This window comes from Moschus berezovskii, chromosome 1 (genome assembly GCF_049115385.1).
Source record: "Moschus berezovskii isolate FMDL1 chromosome 1, NW_MosBer_1.0, whole genome shotgun sequence".
Taxonomy (NCBI): Eukaryota; Metazoa; Chordata; class Mammalia; order Artiodactyla; family Moschidae; genus Moschus; species Moschus berezovskii.
The window spans coordinates 2740346-2760981 of NC_142460.1; the positions used below are offsets into that span (position 1 = coordinate 2740346).

General features: G+C 56.6%; 1 protein-coding gene across 1 annotated transcript; it reads right to left on the reverse strand.

The window, feature by feature from the left end:
* Positions 1-3385: 3385 nt before the first annotated feature.
* On the reverse strand, positions 3386-19803 carry PTTG1IP (PTTG1 interacting protein). The gene is made up of 6 exons (XM_055415204.2): positions 19595-19803; positions 12946-12998; positions 11092-11200; positions 7448-7622; positions 6726-6772; positions 3386-5104 (listed from the first exon to the last, which is right to left on the reverse strand). The coding sequence occupies exons 1-6, from the start codon at positions 19692-19694 to the stop codon at positions 5058-5060; spliced, it is 531 nt and encodes a 176-aa protein (XP_055271179.1). The 5' UTR covers positions 19695-19803; the 3' UTR covers positions 3386-5057.
* Positions 19804-20636: the final 833 nt, after the last annotated feature.

Here is a 20636-nt window from a genome sequence, read left to right on the forward strand (position 1 = left end):
CTGCAAGCCAATCGAGCTCCCAGGTGACGCCAGGCTACTTAACCCGGGCCACATCACGCGGAGCAAGCCTCTGGGGCAGTTGTTCTGAGCCTTGCTCTGCATTAGCATCACCTGGAGACCCTGGGGAAAAACCACCTCGTGCGTCCCTCCTTCCCCAAACCCAGAAGACCCGTGCGCCTGGCCGCGGGGCCTGGCATGGGAGAGGGTGGTGGGCATGCCTGGAGGCGGGGCCTGGCATAGGCGAGGGCAATAGGCTGCCAAAGTGAGTTCGCTGCTGTGGAGCAAAGGTCTGGGCTCCTGGAAACGAGGCCGTTGGTGGGCCTAGTACCTGAGCCTGCGCCCTTCCCTGCCAGCCAAATTCAGGGCACTTCCTGCCCCGAGTTATGGAGAAATGCACAGGCAAAGCGCCCTCAGCGGCTGACCTCTGCAGACTGGAGAGTCTGCTGTGGATCACCAAGGCAGATTTTATCCGTCTGGTGGGGTGGATGCCAGGGGTCAGCACCAGAAGCTAGAGATAGACCAGGAGCAAATAATATGTCACCTGGAAGGAAGGAGACAAATCGGAATTTTTTGAGCCCCAGGAATTGTCAGAGGAGGGGCCCTGAGAATGAAACTGATGCATGGCTGCTAAGCTAGCAGGCAGGAAAATTCTAGATCTTTTGGTCAAAGACTTCCCGAAGTCTGACAAAGGCATCCCCTGTGACTCAGCTGGTGAAGAACCCGCCTACCAATGCAGGAGATGCAAGAGAAGCGAGTTTGATTCCTGGGTCTAGAAGATCCCCTGGAGAAGGAAATGGCAGCCTGGGCCAGTATTCTTGCCTGGGAAATCCCATGGACAGGGAGCTTGGTGGGCTCCAGTCCATGGGGTCACAGAGTCAGACATGACTGAGTGTGCATATACATTCGGACAAAAACCCAGCTGTGACGGTAATGGGGACACCCAGCTGTTCCCCAGTGGTCTCCAGGCTGGTGAGAAAGGACCCTGTCATTTAGCCACAGGTGAGACCATGGAGTGGTTCTCAGGGCTTCCCCAGATGGATCTGTAGCCATTTTCAAGGGCCACTGTCCTGGAGTAAAGGAAATCCCTGACCCTCAGGTGTTATTACCGGCTCTGCAGGGGCTTCCCCAGTGGCTCAGATGATAAAGAAGTTCCTTTGCAGGAAACTGAGATTCAATCCCCGAGTTGGGAAGAACCCCTGAAGGAGAGAATGGCAACCCACTCCAATAATCTTGCCTGGAGAATGGCAAGGACAGAGGAGCCAGGTGGGCTACAGCCTGGGGGTCGCAGAGTCAGATATGACTGAATGGCTAACATTTTCTGTGGGACATGGCCAGCACCGAGGTCCACTGGCCAGAGTGGGGCCTGTGGAGGCCAGATGAGGATGGGTCCCACTGGAGTCTAGCTCACTGTGGGTCCGTGGGAACCAGAGGCCCAGACATGTGTCAGGGGCGAGCTCACTTGGCACCTCCCCACCGGTGCCTGGGACTGAAGGGAAGACCGCCCTGTCGATGGGCCTGAGAAACCGTGGAAGCCACCCCTGCCACTGAGGTGGTGAGCCGAGCCCTGCATCCCAGCGCGGGCGCCACTGGCTCCTGCACCCCAAGGGCCAAATGCAGGGCTCCCTGCCCATAACGAGCTGAGTCGTGTCCCCCAGATTCACAGGCCGAAGCCCTAACCCCAGCACTCAGAATGTCAAGCTCTGGAGAGGGGATGGTTAATGACGAAATGAAGTTAGAATGAAGTCGCTGGGTGAGCCCTAATCCCGTCTGTCCGGGTCCTTCCAAGGCGAGGAGGTGCGGGACAGACATACAGAGGGACAGCCACACGCTCCCACAGGAAGCGCCGCCTGAGACGCCCAGGGCCCAGACCCCCGGCCTCCAGACTCTGAGACAGGAAATGTCTGTTGTATATGCCTCAAGTCAGTGGTCTTGTCACGGTGGCTGGAGCAGAGGCACTCCAAGATCCTCTGAGCCCCCTTCTGGCTGTTATAGGGCAGATGAGTCCTGAGGAGTGGCTGAGGTCACAAGCCAGGCCCCAAGGGTCACAGCTGCCGGGGTGAATTAACTCGGCTCCCAGCACCTGGGCCCCCTCCAGCTGCTGGCCTGGCACCTGCTTCCCTCTCCTCTCCCAGCCCTGCCAGCCAAGAGAACCTGACACCTGTGCCTCCACACTGACAGGCCAGTCGGCCTTCTGGCTCTGTCATCTGCAGCGCCTGACCTGATTATGACATCACTGGAGCTGATGGGCCTGGTGAGCAGGTAGCAGGGAGCCCAGATGCTCAGCCAGACCCTGTGCACCCGCAACAGTGGGGGAAAGCGACCTGATCAGGGCAGGTGGCCTGCCAGGGGTCTGGCTGTTGGGAACATGCTAGAATGTCCCCTGGAGGCCAGTTACTGACTTGCTGATGACGATGGTGGGCAGCACGCTTGGACATTGCAGTCACGGATCATCGAGGCCACACAGCTGTGGTCAGAGGCCTGTGATGCCCAGCAGGCTCAGGGAGAGGTGCAGGAATGTGGAGTCAGGGTCCCAGGGCCCAGGGCAAGCTGACTGGGGTGGGGGGCAGGGGGGCGGTGGGCATGCCGGCCCAGTTCTGATCCCGGACCCGCCACCATGTACTCCAGAGCCCAGGCCTTTGTAGTCTTGTGGCCCATGAAGAGGCTCCTGCTCATTTTGGTGCCTGGACCCCTGGGATTCAGGCACTGAGCAGGCAGGCTCCCTGTGGGCTGGCACAACCTCTGTCCCTCAGCCAGTGCTGGTGGGCAAGTGAGTGCCTGGAACCTTCCTGGGAGGTGGGCTAGTTTCCCCAAGCAGCCACCTAGCCTGGTCCCCACCGTGGTTTCCCTTCCTGAGTTGTGTCCTGAGGGGAGGCAGCAGAACCGAGTCCCACGTGTGAATAGGTCCAACCTCCTATCACGGTGCCTTGCCTGTCCGTCCCTTCCAGTTGCCCTCAGCAACCCTGTGACTGAGACTATCCTCGGAGTTTGGAGCAGAGAACGTTTGTTGCTGATCAAAGAGACATGTGGCTTGTGCTCAAAAAAATCCCAACTAAGCAGCAACTCAGAAGATGGAAGGGCCCTCCTCACACCAGGCACTGAGACCCCTGGGAGGGGGAGGGAGCAGGGGACGAGGCGAGAGGTGTCTGTACTGGTCACAGGTCTGAAGCAGGGGAGCTGCAGGAGGAATGAACCCATGGCAGGGCAGGGCCCGGGGACCACTCACCTCATGGTGTGGAGGCTCCCTACCAGCCCAGCATTAGGAGCAGGCTGCGCACTCGTGCCAATGGGTCCTGAAGTCCATCTTATACTCCAGCAGCCCTGCTGCCCTTGCTCCCCAAGCACTCACATCCACAGCCCCCAGAAATGAAACACAAGGAACGCAAGGCATAGTCAACAAAAGCATGTATTAATCAGCTGACTGGAAACTGGTTAAAGATTAAGGCACTCCAGACTCGTGGTTTCCTTGAGGTTACAATCTCTGGCTGTTCTTTGTGCTGCTTCAGAAGAATGTAAGACTGCGGAGCCGCTCCCGGGAGGGCTCTGTGCTGTGTGGGAGGGCGGCACGTGCACCAGCAACCCTGCTCTAACAACCTGTTTTATCTGCAACCCGGCTCTGCTTTCAGCTCAGCAGCCTCAAGTCAAGAAAGGGTGATTTTACATCTATACTAACTACCATGTTAATACAAAGTTCATTAAAGTCTACTACAAAGTTTATGAACAAACAGCATAAAGTAAAAATTTGCAGGCTGTAATATTTAGGAATGTTTCATAATACTTTCACTGCTATCAAATGCCCAAGAAATCAGAGAAATAAGACAAAAGGCTTTGTTAAAGGTTGTTTCGGGTCTGTGAAACCTGAGGGTGGAACTGTGAGGTCAAACACAGATCCGTGTGGCTAACCAGGCACATGTGACCGTGTGACAGGATGTCCTCCGACCCCTGGATCCGCACAAACACCCCTACTTACTGTGCACCTTCACCTTCCTTCCCAAAGCTCAATGTTTTTCTCATTTAAAACAGTTTGGCAACTAGGACTATTCAGATTTTTTTAAGAAAGGCGGTTCACAGTGACCTCACCATCTGCTGTCCCTGCCAGGAAGCGCAAGGGCTACCGACTGCGGGCATGCATCTTGATCTTGAAGAAAGGAACCCCAAGGGTGGCACCATGCGCACCCAACACCTGTTTGAGAAGCTGCCTCTGTGGGAGATTCCCAGGACAGGCCGAGACAGACGATGGGTAGGGAGCTAGGGTCGGTGGACAAGCGGGACAGCCGCCAGTGCCTATGTGTGGAGATCCCATCGGCGGCCCCCTCCTTTTGAGGGAGGGCCTGTGGTCACCTGCAAGCCCTGAGTGACCACCAGAGACAGCAGGGAGGGTCTGACTTAGGAGACCCTGAGGCTGACGCTCAGTGGGGCTGAAGAGAAGGCAGGCAGAGCCTCAGGAGGCCCTCCCACCCCCAGGACACGATAGCACCTGACCGACGACTGCCTGTCGGAGGTTTTATAATTCAGATGAACACTAGAAAAATATCTTGATGTACCAGTAAAGACACAAACTTGAAAAATCACCCCGTAAGCAGTCTGAACTTTGACAATAAAGCTTTTTGGGAGAATCTTTTGGGTGGGAGAATAAAATCCAATAATTAAAAAAGGTTTACGGCTCAATACTACTCGATGTAGGTGGGGTCAGACTGCATCCTGGGCCCCGAGATGCAGGGGAGATGACAGGGGTTGGGGAGGTCCCAGGACGGACTGCACCGCTCTGCTTCCTGCACATGGACCTCACGGGACTGGATGCAGGGCCACCTGCACTGGCTCACAGACGAGCGGAGGTGTGAGGTGTGCCGCTTCCTCCCCAAGTGGACAACAGAACCACAGAGAAGCCCTGACAGCCTTCGTGTCTCAAGTGACTAAATACAGAAATGAGAGAAGAGGAAACAGAAGCTCCCAGGCCTCAGCCCAAGGCCGCTTCCTTCCCCAGAGTGGGAGGTGGATGGGTGGCGGGGTCCCTGCTGACTAGAGGCCTGTAGACTGCTTGCTGCGCCACCAAGTACGTCTTAGTTGTTTTCGAATCTGGCATATGGGTTTTCTTCTTTAAACAAACCTGAAAACAAAACAAGCCTGATTAGAAATACACTCGGCCACAGGCAACAAAAGCCAGAAAACGGCACATGAGACTGTGTACGAAGGTTTCCAAAGAAGCCCGTATGAAGGGTTACTGAAGCCCCAAGGAAGACAGGTGTGCAAGGAGCTCAGACACTACCCTTCTGAGAAAGTCACACCACTGGCGACTTTAAGACCAAAGTGAAATTTACTGGAAACAATACTTCTAAGAAAAATAGGTCCTAAGCAAAAAAGACTTGTTTGCTGATCCAGAAAGAAATAAGAAAGCCCCTGTGTCATCCCTCCGTGGCTGGCTAAATTATACAGAAGAAAACAAAAGCACCATACTTGAGATGCTCTATATAAATCCTGATTTAATTTTCAGAATTAAGGCCACAGGCAGAAGGTGACTTGTTAGTTCAACAGTGAAGGAGCTAAACACCCAAAGACCAGGAGCTGTCTGTGTGAGAAGTACTCTCTCCCTCTCTTTAAACAGCTGGAGCCACTGCAAAACTCTCCTCCTCACAGGGCTTGGGGCATGGGGGATGATGGGGCCAGGTGCGGGCAGAGGAAGGGTGCTGTCTGTCAGGGGAAGACTGAGCTCAGCTGGGGAGAAACGTACAGCTGGTTTGGGGTAGGAAACTATCATGTGCCAAGTACAAGCAGTATTGTTAAGGTCCTGTTGGAAAAAAATACCCAAACCAGCTCCTGGCGCTACTTCTAGTTCAGAGGGAAAAACAGACGTAAGCTGCCTTGTGAGAAGGAAGCCAAAGGAAAAGGGGTTTCGTCTGCGCTGTCTCATGTGTCAATCAGGCTCAGCCCTGACCCCGCCCAGAATTCTTCCCATGGTCAAGAGGCTTTCCTTCCAGTCCAGGCCATTCAGAGGGCTTCACACAAATGCGGACAAGTTAATTCCATCAGTGCAATTACAGGGCAACTGATCAACTTCTTGAAAGGAATACAGGGAATCTCTGACTGCCCCAGAAAAGGCCTTGTGCAGGCTGGGCACAGGTCCACGTATGTGTGTGTGTGTGTGTACACACGTAAGCGAGCACACACCCACCTGTCTCTTATTTACACTAATTTTAATGAGATGTCAAAAAGCTCCCTTCTACAATTTCCAATTTCGTAGGAAACCAAGTGCAGAGAACACCAATGATTTTGGTGGTTTGAGAATCAGCACAGAACCAACTAAACACAGGAGCAGGTTCAATGCTCCTAACACCAAAGAAAACAGTCCCCCCACGGAAAACCTCACCAAGCAAACACTGAAACAGAACACAACACAGCTCCCAGGACAAGGCCTGAGTGTGGTCATTGCCAAGAGGGCAGGAAGTCAGGCCAGGAGCAACTCCAGCATGAGGGCAGGGGACGCAGGGCCCTGCAGCTCAGAAGCTCCCCAACTGGAAGGCGAATCAAAGCAGAGGGGAAGGGAGGCAGCACTTCACGGGCACACAGGTGCCGGGAAGGCTGACGGAGACACAAACACTTGGGGGGACCAGTGGTCAACCGCGTGCTCCTGGAGAGCCACCCCCAGCACAGCAGAGACTGCCCGGCACAAAACGTGACCGGGAAGGCAGGCCAACCCCTGCCAACAGAAATGGGGAGCCCATTGTTCTTACCATATTTTTTTCTGATTTCATCATGTCTCAACTTCATCTCCGCTCTCCTAAAACAGAGAAATCTGGTTTAGCACCAAACTACAGCATAATTCTAACAGCTGTGCCTCTCACACCCTCTGGCCTGGAGCCAGACCGGGCAGGACAGCTTGGCTGTGGCCACTCCCACTGCGATGGGCAGGTGTTAAGCACATACTCAAGGCTGCTTTGATGGCACGTCATTCAACTCTTCCTTTCGATAAAACCAATTCCAGTGCCCCTTACTGTGATTTTAGAAAACATTCTTTTCACATAAAAACAAATCAGCAAATATCTTCTCCTTAGTTCCGAAGATAGTGGGGAGTACATAGGTCCTGGCCCCCAGCAGCCGCAGGCTGGCAGGTCAGCACCCCCAACCCTGGCCACACTGCACACACTTGCCAAAGGGCTCCAGAACCAGGGACACATGGTCACCAGAGCACTGGCCACACAAGAGGCCCAATTAGGCCTCAGATGGACAGGGGACCTAGTTAAATGCCTTCCTCCCCCTGAGCCTCTGCTGGCTCAGAACTGGACGACCCCCTAGAAGCAATGCCGGCCCAGCTCCCACACTCAGCTTCCCACCCTCCACACCACCCTGAGAAAACCCTGTGGACACTCCACGTGGTCCTGCTCTTCAGACGTGGAGGAAGCTCGGGCAGCAGGAGCGCCCCACCCTGCTGCCCCCCGATCAGGCTGGGCCTCACCGCTCCTCCTGCCGGACCCGGCGCTCCTCGCGCTCCCGGATGGCCTTCTCCTCGCTCTTGTCTGGCCGTCGGCTCCGGTTCCTCCTGCAACAGCAGCAGCAGCAGCAGATGGCAACCCCCAGGAGCAGGGAGCCCCCAATCACCGACATAGCAATGATTAAGGCCTCGAAGTTCACTGCAGGTGCAAAGGAGCAGAGTTAGGGCCTGAGTGCTCCCGGCAGCATCCCTCCCTGTGGGGTCTCCAGAACCAGGGACAGCCCTCCTCATGGGGTCTCCAGAACCAGGAGCGCCCCCTCCTTGTGAGGTCTCCAGAACCGGGGACGCCCTTCCTAGTGAGGTCTGCAGAACCAGGAGCACCCCTCCCCCATGGGGTCTCCAGAACCAGGAGCGCCCCTCCCTCTGAGGCCTCCAGAACCAGGAGCGTCCCTCCCCGTGAGGCCTCCAGAACCAGGAGCGCCCCTCCCCGTGAGGCCTCCAGAACCAGGAGTGCCCCTCCCCCTGAGGTCTCCAGAACCAGGAGCGCCCCTCCCCCATGGGGTCTCCAGAACCGGGGACGCCCCTCCTCGTGGGGTCTCCAGAACCAGGAGCGCCCCTCCCCGATGAGGCCTCCAGAACTAGGAGCGCCCCTCCCCATGGGGGTCTCCAGAACCAGGAGCGCCCCTCTCCCATGGGGTCTCCAGAACCAGGAGCGCCCCTCCCCCATGAGGTCTCCAGAACCAGGAGCGCCCCTCCCCCTGAGACCTCCAGAACCAGGAGCGCCCCTCCCCCATGGGGGGTCTCCAGAACCAGGAGCACCCCTCCCCCTGAGGCCTCCAGAACCAGGAGTGCCCCTCCCCCTGAGGCCTCCAGAACCAGGAGTGCCCCTCCCCCATGGGGCCTCCAGAACCAGGGACGCCCCTCCCCCATGGGGCCTCCAGAACCAGGGGTGTGGCGGCAATGCCCCACCTTCCTCCAGCCTGTTTCTGTGACTGAGTCACAAGTTTCCATCAACTTCAAGCTACAGGTAACTTTCCTCACCACCTGATGCTGGAGAGATGTTTCCCGCCTGAGAAAAGCTGACAAAACCAGGGAGACCAGCCCTGCTCTGACAACCTGAGTCAAAGGCCAGCAGAAGGCATGTCCGCCTGTGCAAGCCAAGGGCCCGCCAGAGCCATGGCCCAGGCCAAGGGACACCCAGGGAGTGGAAAACGGCACTGCTGCCATCAGCTGACTATGGTTTCCTGTCCAGACCAAACACACTTAGGACAGGTTCCAATTCTTTCCAGCTTCTCTTGAGGGTTTACAAATTAAAACCAGCCGGTCAGTACTTTTCCACTCCATTCACACCAGAGCCTCTCACAGCACAGCCTGGCACCGTCCAGTCAGCCCAGCCCCGCCCTGTACTCCTGGATGGTGGTGGGACCCTCCCATGATAGCTTGCAGCACTGGACTTGCCTCACGGAACTGATAACCTTCGACCCTGCTGGGGGTGGGGGAGGCAGATGCCCACCGCCCCGGTGCCCCCACCCCAGAGCCACCTCAGGCTGCCATCATGACAGCACTGGCCGTCAATCTTGTGGTTTTTTCTCCCCTGACCTATCCTGGAAGTGCCAAAAACACAAGAAATAGACGTAACACAAGACCCTCGCAAGCAGAGGGTGAAACTTTTAGGTTAGAGAACTACCGAATAATCAACTTTAAAAACCGGTCAGACCAAGAAGACCGTGGCTCTAAGACACACCTGCCCCCACAGGAGCCTTTTTCGTCAGCAGCTAGACCCGGTTATAAAGCAGAAACAGAAACCTCACTGTGATGGGGAAGACGTATTAGACCTGAGCAAAGACAGACCCGGTCCTGGACAAGGGGTCAAATGATAGAGACTTCACTGTTCTCCAACTGAATGTATACATTTAAGGCTGTCACAATCACAAGCCCACACGATTATGAAGAGAACTGGGTAAGACGCCCCTACAGGCACCTCTAAGAATGGAAAGCAGCTGGGGTGCAAGCCTGCATAAGAGCGAGGTGTGCCGTGACCAGATGAACCAGGAGTGTCTCCAGCAGCCCGACCAGGCTCCCCTGGACGAGATCCCAGCTCCCTGCTTGCCCAAGGATGAACCCAACACTTTCCACTGTGTCCATCACACTTTCTCTTGGGAACTGCGGGCACTCCACCCTCCTGTTACCACAAAGACTGCCCCCCAGCACCCCCTCACCCAGTGCGAGCCTGCGTGGAGTGCAGAGCCCCCCTCCCCAAACTGCCCAGTGCCAGATGTCCTGTGTCCAGCCACACTCACAGCCCCAGGGCAGGAACCTCACGTCACAGAAAAGGACCAACCAGGGCCCCACCCTGCCTGAAGCAGCGTCAACTGGGGCGGCCTGAGAAACGTGTGGCTGACAGGCTAAACTGCTGGTATGAGCCGGCAGTCTGCTCCTAAGGGCATGCCCAGGGCTGTAGGCGTCTGCATTCAGCCCACACAGGAGCACACGGCAGCCCACATACAGCCGATGTCCACCAGCGCACCACAGCAGTCACCCGTGGGGTCCCAGGGGACAGGCAAGTACTGGATGTGGTCTGTGTGTCTTGCTGAGTGGCATCACCTGCAGGCTCCTGTGAAAACCCACTGAGCACACAAGTGTGTGGTGTGTGTCCACACACGTGCATGCGTGTCCTCTAGAGTATGACTGTGTGTTTTGCACACACGTACGTGCATATGTGTGCGGGTCCTCTAGAATACGAGTGTCTGTACACATGCATGCGTGTACTCTAGAGTTCAGGCTTGGAGAGAGTGGGTGAGGGCTCAATTGTGCATTGTGTTAGAGGAGTCATGGTTCCAACTGTTAAAAGCACTTTAACAGTTCAAGCCCAAGATGCCCACGGTTCCATGAAACCAGAGCTGTCTCTGCAGAACAGGTGGGAGGGCAGGTCCCGGGGAGACAGACACCAGGACGAAGCAGACACTGGCGAGGCCCAGGGAGCCTTTCTGGAGCGAGGGTGGCCATGGGGACAGCCAGCTACGTGGACATCAACAGGCATGTTTCTAGACGTGTACACGCGCGCACACACACACACTCACATAGACACAAACTTCTGGGTCCCCGAGGTTTCAGCGGGGGAAATCAGAAGTGAGTTGTTCAGTTGAAGGCTGACAGATTCTGAGATAGAAATCATTTAGAAAAACAGGTAACAGAGAATAAATTGTAGATGAACCCAAGACGCAAACACACAAACGGACCATCACAACTCCCTGTGAGAGAACCAGCTCCCACAACCTGCAGCCAGGCGGGCCTCTAGAAGGCCCCGAACCTAAGCCACGAAGGAAAGGATTAATAAGCCCAACTCATAAAAATGAGTTCCAGGTGGCAGCATGTACCACCCACCAACTCATATGGCCACTAGAAACCAGCCTGGGTCTCACTGAGCGCGCATCTCCCCAGAAGAAGCACCACCACCGGGACAGGTGCTAACACCACCTGCGCGGCCCTGGGACGCGGGGAGATGCCTGCAGAACCGAGGCCATGGCCGTCAAACCTGGGCCACCCCTCTCTGACACCAGCACTCTCACCGGCCCTCCCCACTTCTGGTGTCTGCCCTTCACTGAGCACAACCAGAATGTTCAAAACGACACTGGTTTTGCAAGAAACCAAAGAAGGGGGCGACTTACCCCAGCACACACCCCAGCGTGCGGAGCTTAGCCGGCAGAGGGAGCTGGGCGGCAGGACTTTGGTCACTGGGTAGTCCAAGCACATCTTGTTCGCGTTGCACCAAAGGCACTGGCAGAGACCACGATAGGACGTCAGACGGGCCAGAGTCCGCCCGGCACCGCCCCGCCACTGCTGCTCCCGCCTCAGCCCCCTCCCAACAAGCAGCTCAACTCCAGCCACCCACCAAGGCCCTCCTCACTCAAAGCTCCTCCAGCAGACACCTCCATGGCTCGCGGCTTCCTGCAGCACTGGCAGGAAGGCAGGCACCGTGTGCTTCCCCACGCCCCTCACTGGAGGGTCCACATCCCTTGCGGGAGGGACCAAGCCAGGCGGCTGAGTGGTGTCCACCTAGGGTTATTACCCTGCCAAGACCCTAACTTGACCTCTACAACTCCACCGAGTGGTCCACTTTAAAGACGATGCAACTGAAGAGAAAGTGGAGCTAGGGAACCTGAAGCCATGTTGTCTGTGTCCCTGGAACACGTGGTGGGGACCTGGCTGGCACACCAGGCAGGGGCCCAGAGCCAGGCATGTGCTGGCTCAGATGGGAGGTTTGAGCCACCTACCAAGTCCACCCAGGTTAGAACATTCGGGGTATCTTTATGCTTGAAAGTAAAGTTTTCACTAAGTTGTTTTTCTTCCAGGTTTTAACAGGGTGGAAAACAATGTTATTTTTCCATCCCAGGTTAGGATAAGAGTCTGTTACCAAACAAATGTCGCCAAGAAACCTGGGGTCCCAGGGCCGCCGAGGCAGTGTACACTCCGGGGCCTCGTGCTCACAATGACCAACAGCAGCGAGGCCCGCTTCGCTCTGGCCATTTGAGGAGCCTTCCATTTCAGTGGTTCTCTCCCGAGTTACAAACTGGGGGAAATCCTCCATTTTAAAACCGTCAAGGTTTAAACATCTCATCCTCCTCCCACTCTTCCCCTGCGGTTTCACCGAGGGCCCTGGAGCGCGCTGCGGTAAGCTCTCCTGCGCGGCAGTGCGGCCACCGTCTCCCTCCTGCTTTTAGAGAATGAGGTGCAAGCACGCAGTGAGCCACACGGGGCGCTGGCAGGCTGCAGGGGCCTATGGGCCCTTCCAGCAGCTCTCGTGCTTCAGGACTCACATGCCGAAGGCCTGGCCTTCCTCTGCACTCTTTACTGCTGGTTGCACTAGTCTTCACTGCTGCTCAGGCTTTTTCTCTAGTTGTAGCTCGTGGGCTTCTCACTGCGGTGGCTTCTCTTGTCACAGAGCACGGGCTCCAGAGCACAGGGACTCAGTTGCTCCGAGGCATGTGGGATCTTCCCGGATCAGGGATCAAACCCATGTCTCCTGTGTTGAGCAGGTGGATTCTTCACCACTGAGCCACCAGGGAAGCCCTCCCCTGCCTGGGTTCAGAGTGGGAGTCAGGCTTTCAGAGGACTCCAGGCACACCTGCCATGTCTCAGGGCCCACGTGAAGAACAGTCCAGCCCCGTCCCAGCAGGCCTGCAAGGTGGAATGACGCGCAGGAAGCCCTGAACAGGTCGACAGTCACAGACCAGGGGCTAAGCATGCCCCCCCACTTCCAAGCACCTGCGCTCACCCAACGTCACACCTGCGGGCCCCGGGGCTCATATGCGTTCCTGGCCGTGAGCCTGTTACACGTGTGCTCTCAGGAGCTGAAGCAGCACGTTAGTAACACTCAGTGGTATGTGCAGCCCTCCTGACAGTTTAAATCGCCCAAAAAAAGCTGTTACTGACCACCCTGAACCCCATACCGTGCACGTGGCCCCTGCAGTCAGAGCTGGCCAGTGTGCTTCTGGCTCACGCGCTGAGCGCAAACCACTTACCGAGACGTTCTTCAGGCACTCTTCACAGGTCCTGCTTGTGTTCTGAGAACAACCTGCAGGGAGAGAACGAACATCCCTGAGAATCCTGTAGTGTCAACACCAGCAGGGCACAGCGAGTCATGCTCAGAACCTGGAGAGGGACACCCAGACTTCAAGGCGCACGGCTGAGACTCGTTAAGTGGAATCCTGTGGGGACATGCCAGCAGCGTGCGTGGTCCTGACCCCGGGGGTCTCCCGGGAGATGGCCACCTGCTTCTTGCCCGGGCACCACTGACCAGCTCCTCAGCAGACACTCTGGAGCCGAAGGAAACAGCAGTGCCAGGCTGGGCTTGAGCCAGGCCTCAGCCCCCAGCCAGACCCCCAGGCAGGAGGGAGAAACCGTTCCAACCCCATGGAGAACCCCGCACACTCCCACCTCTCGGGCATCTTCACGGGACAACCACTACAGGAAGGACTCAAAGCTGAGCAGCTAACAGCTCTGGAACTCAAGCCAGTCAGGGGAGAGCTGGTGCACAAAGACTCTCCAACCCACCATCAAGCAGCTGCTCTTCAATCCAGGCTGCCCCGACATGCGCGCACACGCAGAAGAGGCCTGAGCACAACCCCTGGCCACCAGGAAAGGCACAGGGGTCGTAGTCAGGTCCCACTTCACACCCATGAGAACTGAGGAGGTGAAACCGTGGTGAGGATCGGGGGCTCTCAGCATGTCAGTAGGTGTGCAGAATGGCTCAGCCACTTGAAAACAAACAGATGCTCCCCCGAGACTCAGCAATTCCACTCTCAGTCTTGTGTGTCCCAGACACACCAGGACCCCCATGCACAGGAGGGCTGACAGCAAACTTTACATATGGTAACAGCCGAGAGCTGAACACGGCCCAGGGGTCCAGGCACCATGCATGCCCCTAGGCCTGCCCGCAGGTCCAGAGATCCTCCTGCCTAGTGGGAGCATGCTCCCCTCCCAGCACCACCTCCTCCTCACACGCAGTGCCTGGGGGGCGGGGGACAGAGGTGACTGGAGAGTCCTGCAGTGGGACACTCTTCAGCGCCAAAGAGAAGCGCGCCTGCACACAAATGATTCTACAGACCATGAGAGCCGGGAGAGGCCCCCACCAAAGGGTTCGGGACAGGTGAGACTCAACTGCGGGGGGCAGGTCGGACTGGGTGGGCCCCGACCGCTGGAGACGCCTGTTCTGAGGCTGGAAAGAGGTCAGGGTTGCACAGGTGGAATGCACTCGACAGCACACGTAGGCTCCTGCATCTCACTGCACATAGAATGGATCTAGGAAAAGAGGAACACTGAGCTCTCAGTAATGACGGTCATGACGTGTGCAGGGAGGCGCGGGGGTGGGGGTGTCTGTAATTTAAGAATGTGACAAACCCAACGGTGGGCTGAGCAGTGCTCACCACCTGGGTCCCACAACTCCCTGGACTTCCTGAGATGCTCATGAGAAAATGCAAGGAAAGGGCGCTTTAGGTCTAAGTCAGTCTCATTCATAACGTTTGCTGACCAGGACCTGTACAGTAAACTGCTCCCTGAGAGGGCTGGGGAGCGCTTCTCTTCAATAGTGTAGTTTTTGTACATCCCATTTTTAAAAATAAAAGCCCATTTTTGTCATACCATTCTAAGGCAATCACTATTAAACAGCATCCTTCTCAGAGCCTCCAGTGGCATGCTGTTAGGTTTGTGTTGAAGCTGATTTTAGACTACTTTGACACATTCAGCCCAGGAGGGCAGAGAAAGCTAACAGCCCCCAAACGCCTCTCACAGCAGGGCCAAGAGGGCAGGGTTGCCACAGGTGTTTGGAGCCCCCTGACCCCCCCCATCTTGGATGGCAGGAGGGGGAGCCCCGCGGGACTGCTGTGAGGATGGCTTCACCTGAAGGCTGAATTCTGAGTTCTGTCCACCAAGGGGCCGAGGGTAGATGATACTGTCCCCACTACAAGGCACCAGGCTCTATGCAGGACGACAGCTGGCCCCACAACTGGGGCAGAGATGGCACCGTCACCTCCGACAGCCTGCTGCCTCCGAGAGTGGCACAAAGGCCCAGAAGCCAGTGTGGGTGGGGGGGGTCCTCCTTGCCAAACTGGCACGACTTAAACATCAGAGTGACAGACTCTCACCTCCTGAATGCTCATGATTTCACACTAGCATGGAATAAACAGAGAAGGACAACCAGCCAAGAGTCTCCATCACAATGGATGCCAAGACCACTGAGCCATTTGTGGAGGGACAAGAGATTACATACAGTCTCAAAGGACACCCCCCCCGCACCGTTCAACTGTACTTAGGAAGAGAAAAGGCACCTGAAGAGTGATAAACATATTGCCACGACGACCTGTGACCACAAGACCAGTGGCAGAAGGTGCCTCCAAGGGTGCAGGAAGGACAGTCACCCAGTGGCTGAACCCTCCCCACACACACTTGAATCAGATCAGAGGAAACTGACCACAAAGAGGCCTTTGAGCCCAAGGACATGCTGAGGGGCTGCCCCAGGGGAATGGAGGCTAAGAGACATCACAGCCAAAAGCAACACATGCGTGCCTGGGGTCAGCGGCTGGAGGATGCTACTGGGTAACTGGTGATCGTGTGCAGGGGGTGTGTGTTAACTCAAGTGTTCAGCAGCATCCTAATGGTCACCATGAAGACCTGACTGTCACGTTCTGCTGATATCTTCCGTCTTAGGAGATACACCCTAGTGAACTTAGGGAAAATGGCCACATCACAACTTGCTCTCATCGGTTTGGGTAATCCAACTTTACCGGTGGTCCAATGGATAGGATTTTGCACTTTCGCTGCAGTGGCCTGGGTTCAGTCCCTGGTCAGGGAAGTACAGTCCCACAAGTCACGTCGCACAGCCAAAATAAGCAAATAAGCCGTCCCAGGCAGACACAGACAGGAAGGCAGAACACACATGGCCAAGGCTGCAAGAACAGACAGGGATTCTGGAGTTCACTGCACCATCTTTCCTTCAACTTTCCCTGCAGCTCTGAAGCGCTGGGCGGGGAGGCACGGTGGGGATCCATCTGCATGATGCCTATCACATCCACTCTTGATTCCTTCTGAAAAACTGAAGAAAGCCTGCACCTCCTTATCGTCAATCTTAACAGAGGCCAAGAGAGCAACAGTAATAAAGCACAGGAATTCTTCATGGGGAATTTCCAATGTAGAAGCCTGTGTGACAACTGGCCCTGCAGGAACTAGCAGACCCGTCCAGCCCAGGGTCTCCAGGTCACAGGCCAACACAAGTCAACAGAGAGGCCAGGAGGGGCAGGCCAAGGGGACGGCCTCGCCCTCCTGCTCCCAGCATGGCCTGGAACCACTAGGCAGGTTCTCAGTGCAGAAATGCCAATGTTATACAGCCCTCACAAAGTCAGCACAAAGCCTTGAAAACACCAGGGTGTAGTAAGAAAGGGCAACATGTTAACTATTTACATCTGACTCAGACCAGCACTCTTGGTCATTCAGGCCATTTTATCTCATCATGGAAACAGGAAATCTGGAGCCAAAAAGCCCGCTCAAGATCCCAAGCTTGAAGGGGCAATGTCGCTGAGTCCGGGCTCTCCAGCTTGGACTCTGAGCCAGTCACTGGAAAACCTTAAGTCTTGTGCTCTCAGGAAAACTAAGCTAAAGAAAAAGGGTTCTCAGGACATACCAACCATGGTACATGTGAGTTCTTTCCTACAGTTTCAGGCAAGTCCTGCTTAACCATGGAAGGACACACACTACATGTGTGAACAGACATGTTTTCTAACAAGGCAACAAGTAAGCATATTGCCAGTGGAACATAACAGACCAGAGGGCTGCATTTGGGCATGCCGGCGGCAGTGGAAGGCCCCCAGAATCAGGCACTGTGGCCATGGTGCAGGGTGAAAGGACACGGGGGCGGGGGGTACTGCGGCTGTCACCTTCACAGGAGAAATGCAGCGGCAAGTTTAGACAGAAAGTCCTGGCTGTCTTACCACCTCGGCAGAAAAGGGGGAAGGAGAGTACACGGCAAGGCAAAGGTTCAGACCCGTGCACACACCCATTGCCCTGTGACCTGCTTGGGAGCCCCCTGCCCCGTTTTCAGCAGCAGTACTGCAGTGCTGCTGTACTGAAAGAGTGCTGAAGGAGCCCCACCTCCACCCCCACAGCTCCTCTGGATCCCTCTGTTTAGGACAACAGACTGAGGTCCTTTCAGGGGTCGCCTTCCCTCTGGATGTAAAGATGAAACTCAGCCGGAGTCTGACCCCATAAACAATTAAAGTGGGGTCCAAAGCCCACGAAACTTCTTCAATTCAATAAATTCCTCTCCGAAGCTCAACACCTCGTGGGTTCCTAATGCCTCCCCTCCACCCAAGCGCACAGCAGAGAAGACACGGCTGGTTCTGGACTGTTGTGATGGTCTTTGAGTTCACACACCTGTGGTGTTTAATATTATCTGTCAATTGTCTGGGCTAAGGGATGCAGAGAGAGCTGGTAAAACACCGTTTCTCTTTTCCTTTTTACGAAGATTTTTTTCTTCCTCTTGGCCACGCCTCATGGCTTGCAGGATCTTAGTTCCCCGAGCAGGGATGGAACCAGGGCCCCTGGCAGTGGAAGCACCGAGTCCTAACCACTTGACTGCCAGGGAATTCCCAAAACAGTTCCGGCAGTATCCTCAAAGTGTTTCCAGAAGAGATTAGCATCTGAACGGGTGGACAGATGAAAGCACTGGCCCTCTCCAGGGAGGTGGGTATCTCCCAATCCACTGAGGCCCTGACAGAACAGAATGGCAGGGCAGCACGAATCTGCCATGTGATCTGAGATGCCATCTCCCCTTGCCAGCGAGCCTTCAGGCTTAGACTGCACCGTGACTCCCTGGCTCCCTGCTGCCTGGCCTTGAGGTGTGGACTGGACCTCACGCCAGCTCTCCCTGGTTGAGCAGAGGGTGGCTCCTGGGGCTCCTCAGCCTCATGGTCCCGTGAGCCAGGCCCTCATAACTCTACATATATCCTGCTGGTTCTGTTTCTTTAGGGTAATTTCTCCTGACTAATACGCACAGCATCCTTCAAAGAATGCAAAGTATCTTAGATTGGGAAGTCACATTCCTATGGCATGACAAGCAGTGAAATTACACAGCAAGCCCAGGCTCTGTGGGAAAGGGGTACCTCAGTGCTCAGTGTGGCTAGAAAAACAGCGGCTTTTCTCCTGAAATACTAAGCCTGGTTTCATTCCCAAACTGGGGTCTCTGGCGGCTTCAGAAGTCCAGGGCCAAGCCAGCGTGAAAAGGAAGCAGCCAAACACACTGGGGGCGTTTCCTGACACACCTACTCTAACAATGCAAGAGCGCAGGCCCTTCAGCCACCCAGGAGAGGCTCTTGGGTGATAGCATATTTGGCTCTCATCCAGCCTGTTTAGTAAAAAGCACTCCCAGGTCAAACAGACCAGCTCACAGGGCTCCTTGGACCCATGGTCATGGGAGCCAGGTCTTCGTAACAACTCTTTCTCTACAGCTACATAATTTTTGTGCTGAAAATTCACATTTGTGCTGAAAAGTCAATTTCAACCAAAAGTTCCCTATTCTGTGCAACTCCACTGCTGCACTAAGAGATACTGTCACAAGTCTGCACACAAGTATGTTTAGAAGGAGACTGAAGAGACTCACGCAGCGCTGCACTCAGACACCTGCTCAGACCACACAGAGGAAAGGTGCCTTGCAGTGCTAAACAGAGTTGATGCAGCTACAGCTGACCAGAGCTGAGACGCCCCGGCCCCTTAGGCTGGCCCAGGTGGGTGAGGTCACCAGCCAGAGGCTGTGTTCTTCACACTGGTGATTACCCCCCACCCCCCGCCCGCCACACACAGCTCCCCCATCAAACCCTCCAAGATCCCCACCCACGTGTAGACCACCCTCAGGATGCTGCCCTCCAGCAGCCCCTTTTCTGGAGCTTCTAAGCTCTTAGGTCATGAACTCTCCTCACCCCTCACCCCTCTAACTGCTATTTCCAGGTCAGGCAGCCCAGGAACTCAGCGCCTCCATCAGCCAGTCATCATGTGGGCTCAGCACCTGGCACAGGTGGTTACTGAGAAGCGGTGGGATAAACAAGGAGGGCCACCCACCTACCCAAGTAGGGAAGTTCTGGAGAGCCTAGAACCTGCCCCAGCAAGGCAGGCCAAGTTCAAGCACCGGCCGCTGACCCTGGAGCTCCTCAGAGGGGGCTACTCTGCACAGTGAGCATCGGTGGAAGGGCTGCACACAGGTCTCCTCGAGGGGAGCAAAGCCCCCCAACACACCAGCAGTGCGCACACAAGGGCCAGGCCCCTGGACTCCAGCCGCTGACCTGCTGTGGGTCAGGCGAGCTCTCGAGCTCTGCTTCCGACCCCGGGTCCACAGTCGACAGCTTTTTCCCAGGGTGGCGGGGCCATTAAAGAGGGGACAGCGCGCTCGGCCGGGCCGCCCCCGCGGTCCCGGACCACCCCGAACGCTGACCCAGGACAAAGGGCCGGCCAAGGCCACGGACGGACACTCGGGTGGCCCCCGGCCGTCCCCGCAAACCGCGCGGGCCTGGAGCAGCGACCCCGGGCGGCTTCGACCCCCTGCCCTCCTTGACCGGGACCCTGCTCCCCCTGTTCTCACCTCGCCCGGTCCCCTCGACCCCTTGACCCTGTGCCCCCGACCGCCCTCACCCTGAGCGGCGGCCGCCGGGAGGAGCAGCAGGAACAGCGCAGCGCCGCCGAGTGTCGGTCCCCAGCGCGGCGTCGGCCCGCGGACTCCGCTGGACGCCATGGTGGCTGCGGCCTTGACGGTCGATCGTCGTCTCCCTCGTCGTCTGGAGGCGCCCCACCTCAGACCCAGGCCAGGCGCCTTCGCCCGGAAGAGCCGCACGCCGGAAGTGGGCGGGGCGACGGCCGAGCCACAGGGCAACAGGGGCCCCGCCCATCGCCCTCAGGCCTGCTCCCGGCTGTTCGCGATCGCGCCTCGGCGCGCGGCTCAGTGCGCCTGCGCGGCGGGAAAGCGGCAGGCAGAGGGATCCGTGTGGCTCAGTGCGCCTGCGCGACAGCGAGGGCTCAGGCTGTGGCGCCCCCGCGGCCTTGGCCCGCAAGGGGTACAGCAGCTCTCCAGGAGTCAGGAAGTGGCGCTGATTCCTGGATTGGTCTCGCAGGCGGTGCAGAACCAGCGCGCTAGGCCCCCATTCCCGCCCCGACACCCAGATCCTCGCACGCCCCTCACCTCCCCGGGGCTCGACCGCGGCTGGCCCTCTCCTGGGAGGTCTGCAGGCTGCAGTTCCGGCCCCGACGGCCTCAAGAAATGATAAAAAATATGTATTGCAAGAGTCCAGTTGCTTTCTTGTGTATGATTGTGTTTGAAAAAGTACAATGTGGCTTCGGGGGTGGTACAGGGAAGCCCGAAACCCATCTCCTACGCTTCCGGGGTCCCTGACTTCTGGATTCCTGGACCAGTCTGGTAAGACCACCTCCCCTGGTAGAAGCAGTGCTGAGATCAGGGGTGGAGCTTCTGTCACGGGGTGGGGTGGGAGGTGGGGTAGGGTCTCTGTGAAAGAAAGTGAAAAGACACTCAGTCGTGTCGGATTGTTTGCCACCCTATGGACTCTAGTCCGTGGAATTCTCCAGGCCAGAATACTGGAGTGGGTAGCTGTTCCCTTCTCCGGGGGATCTTCCCAACCCAGGGATCGAACCCAGGCCTCCCACACTGCAGGCAGATTCTTTA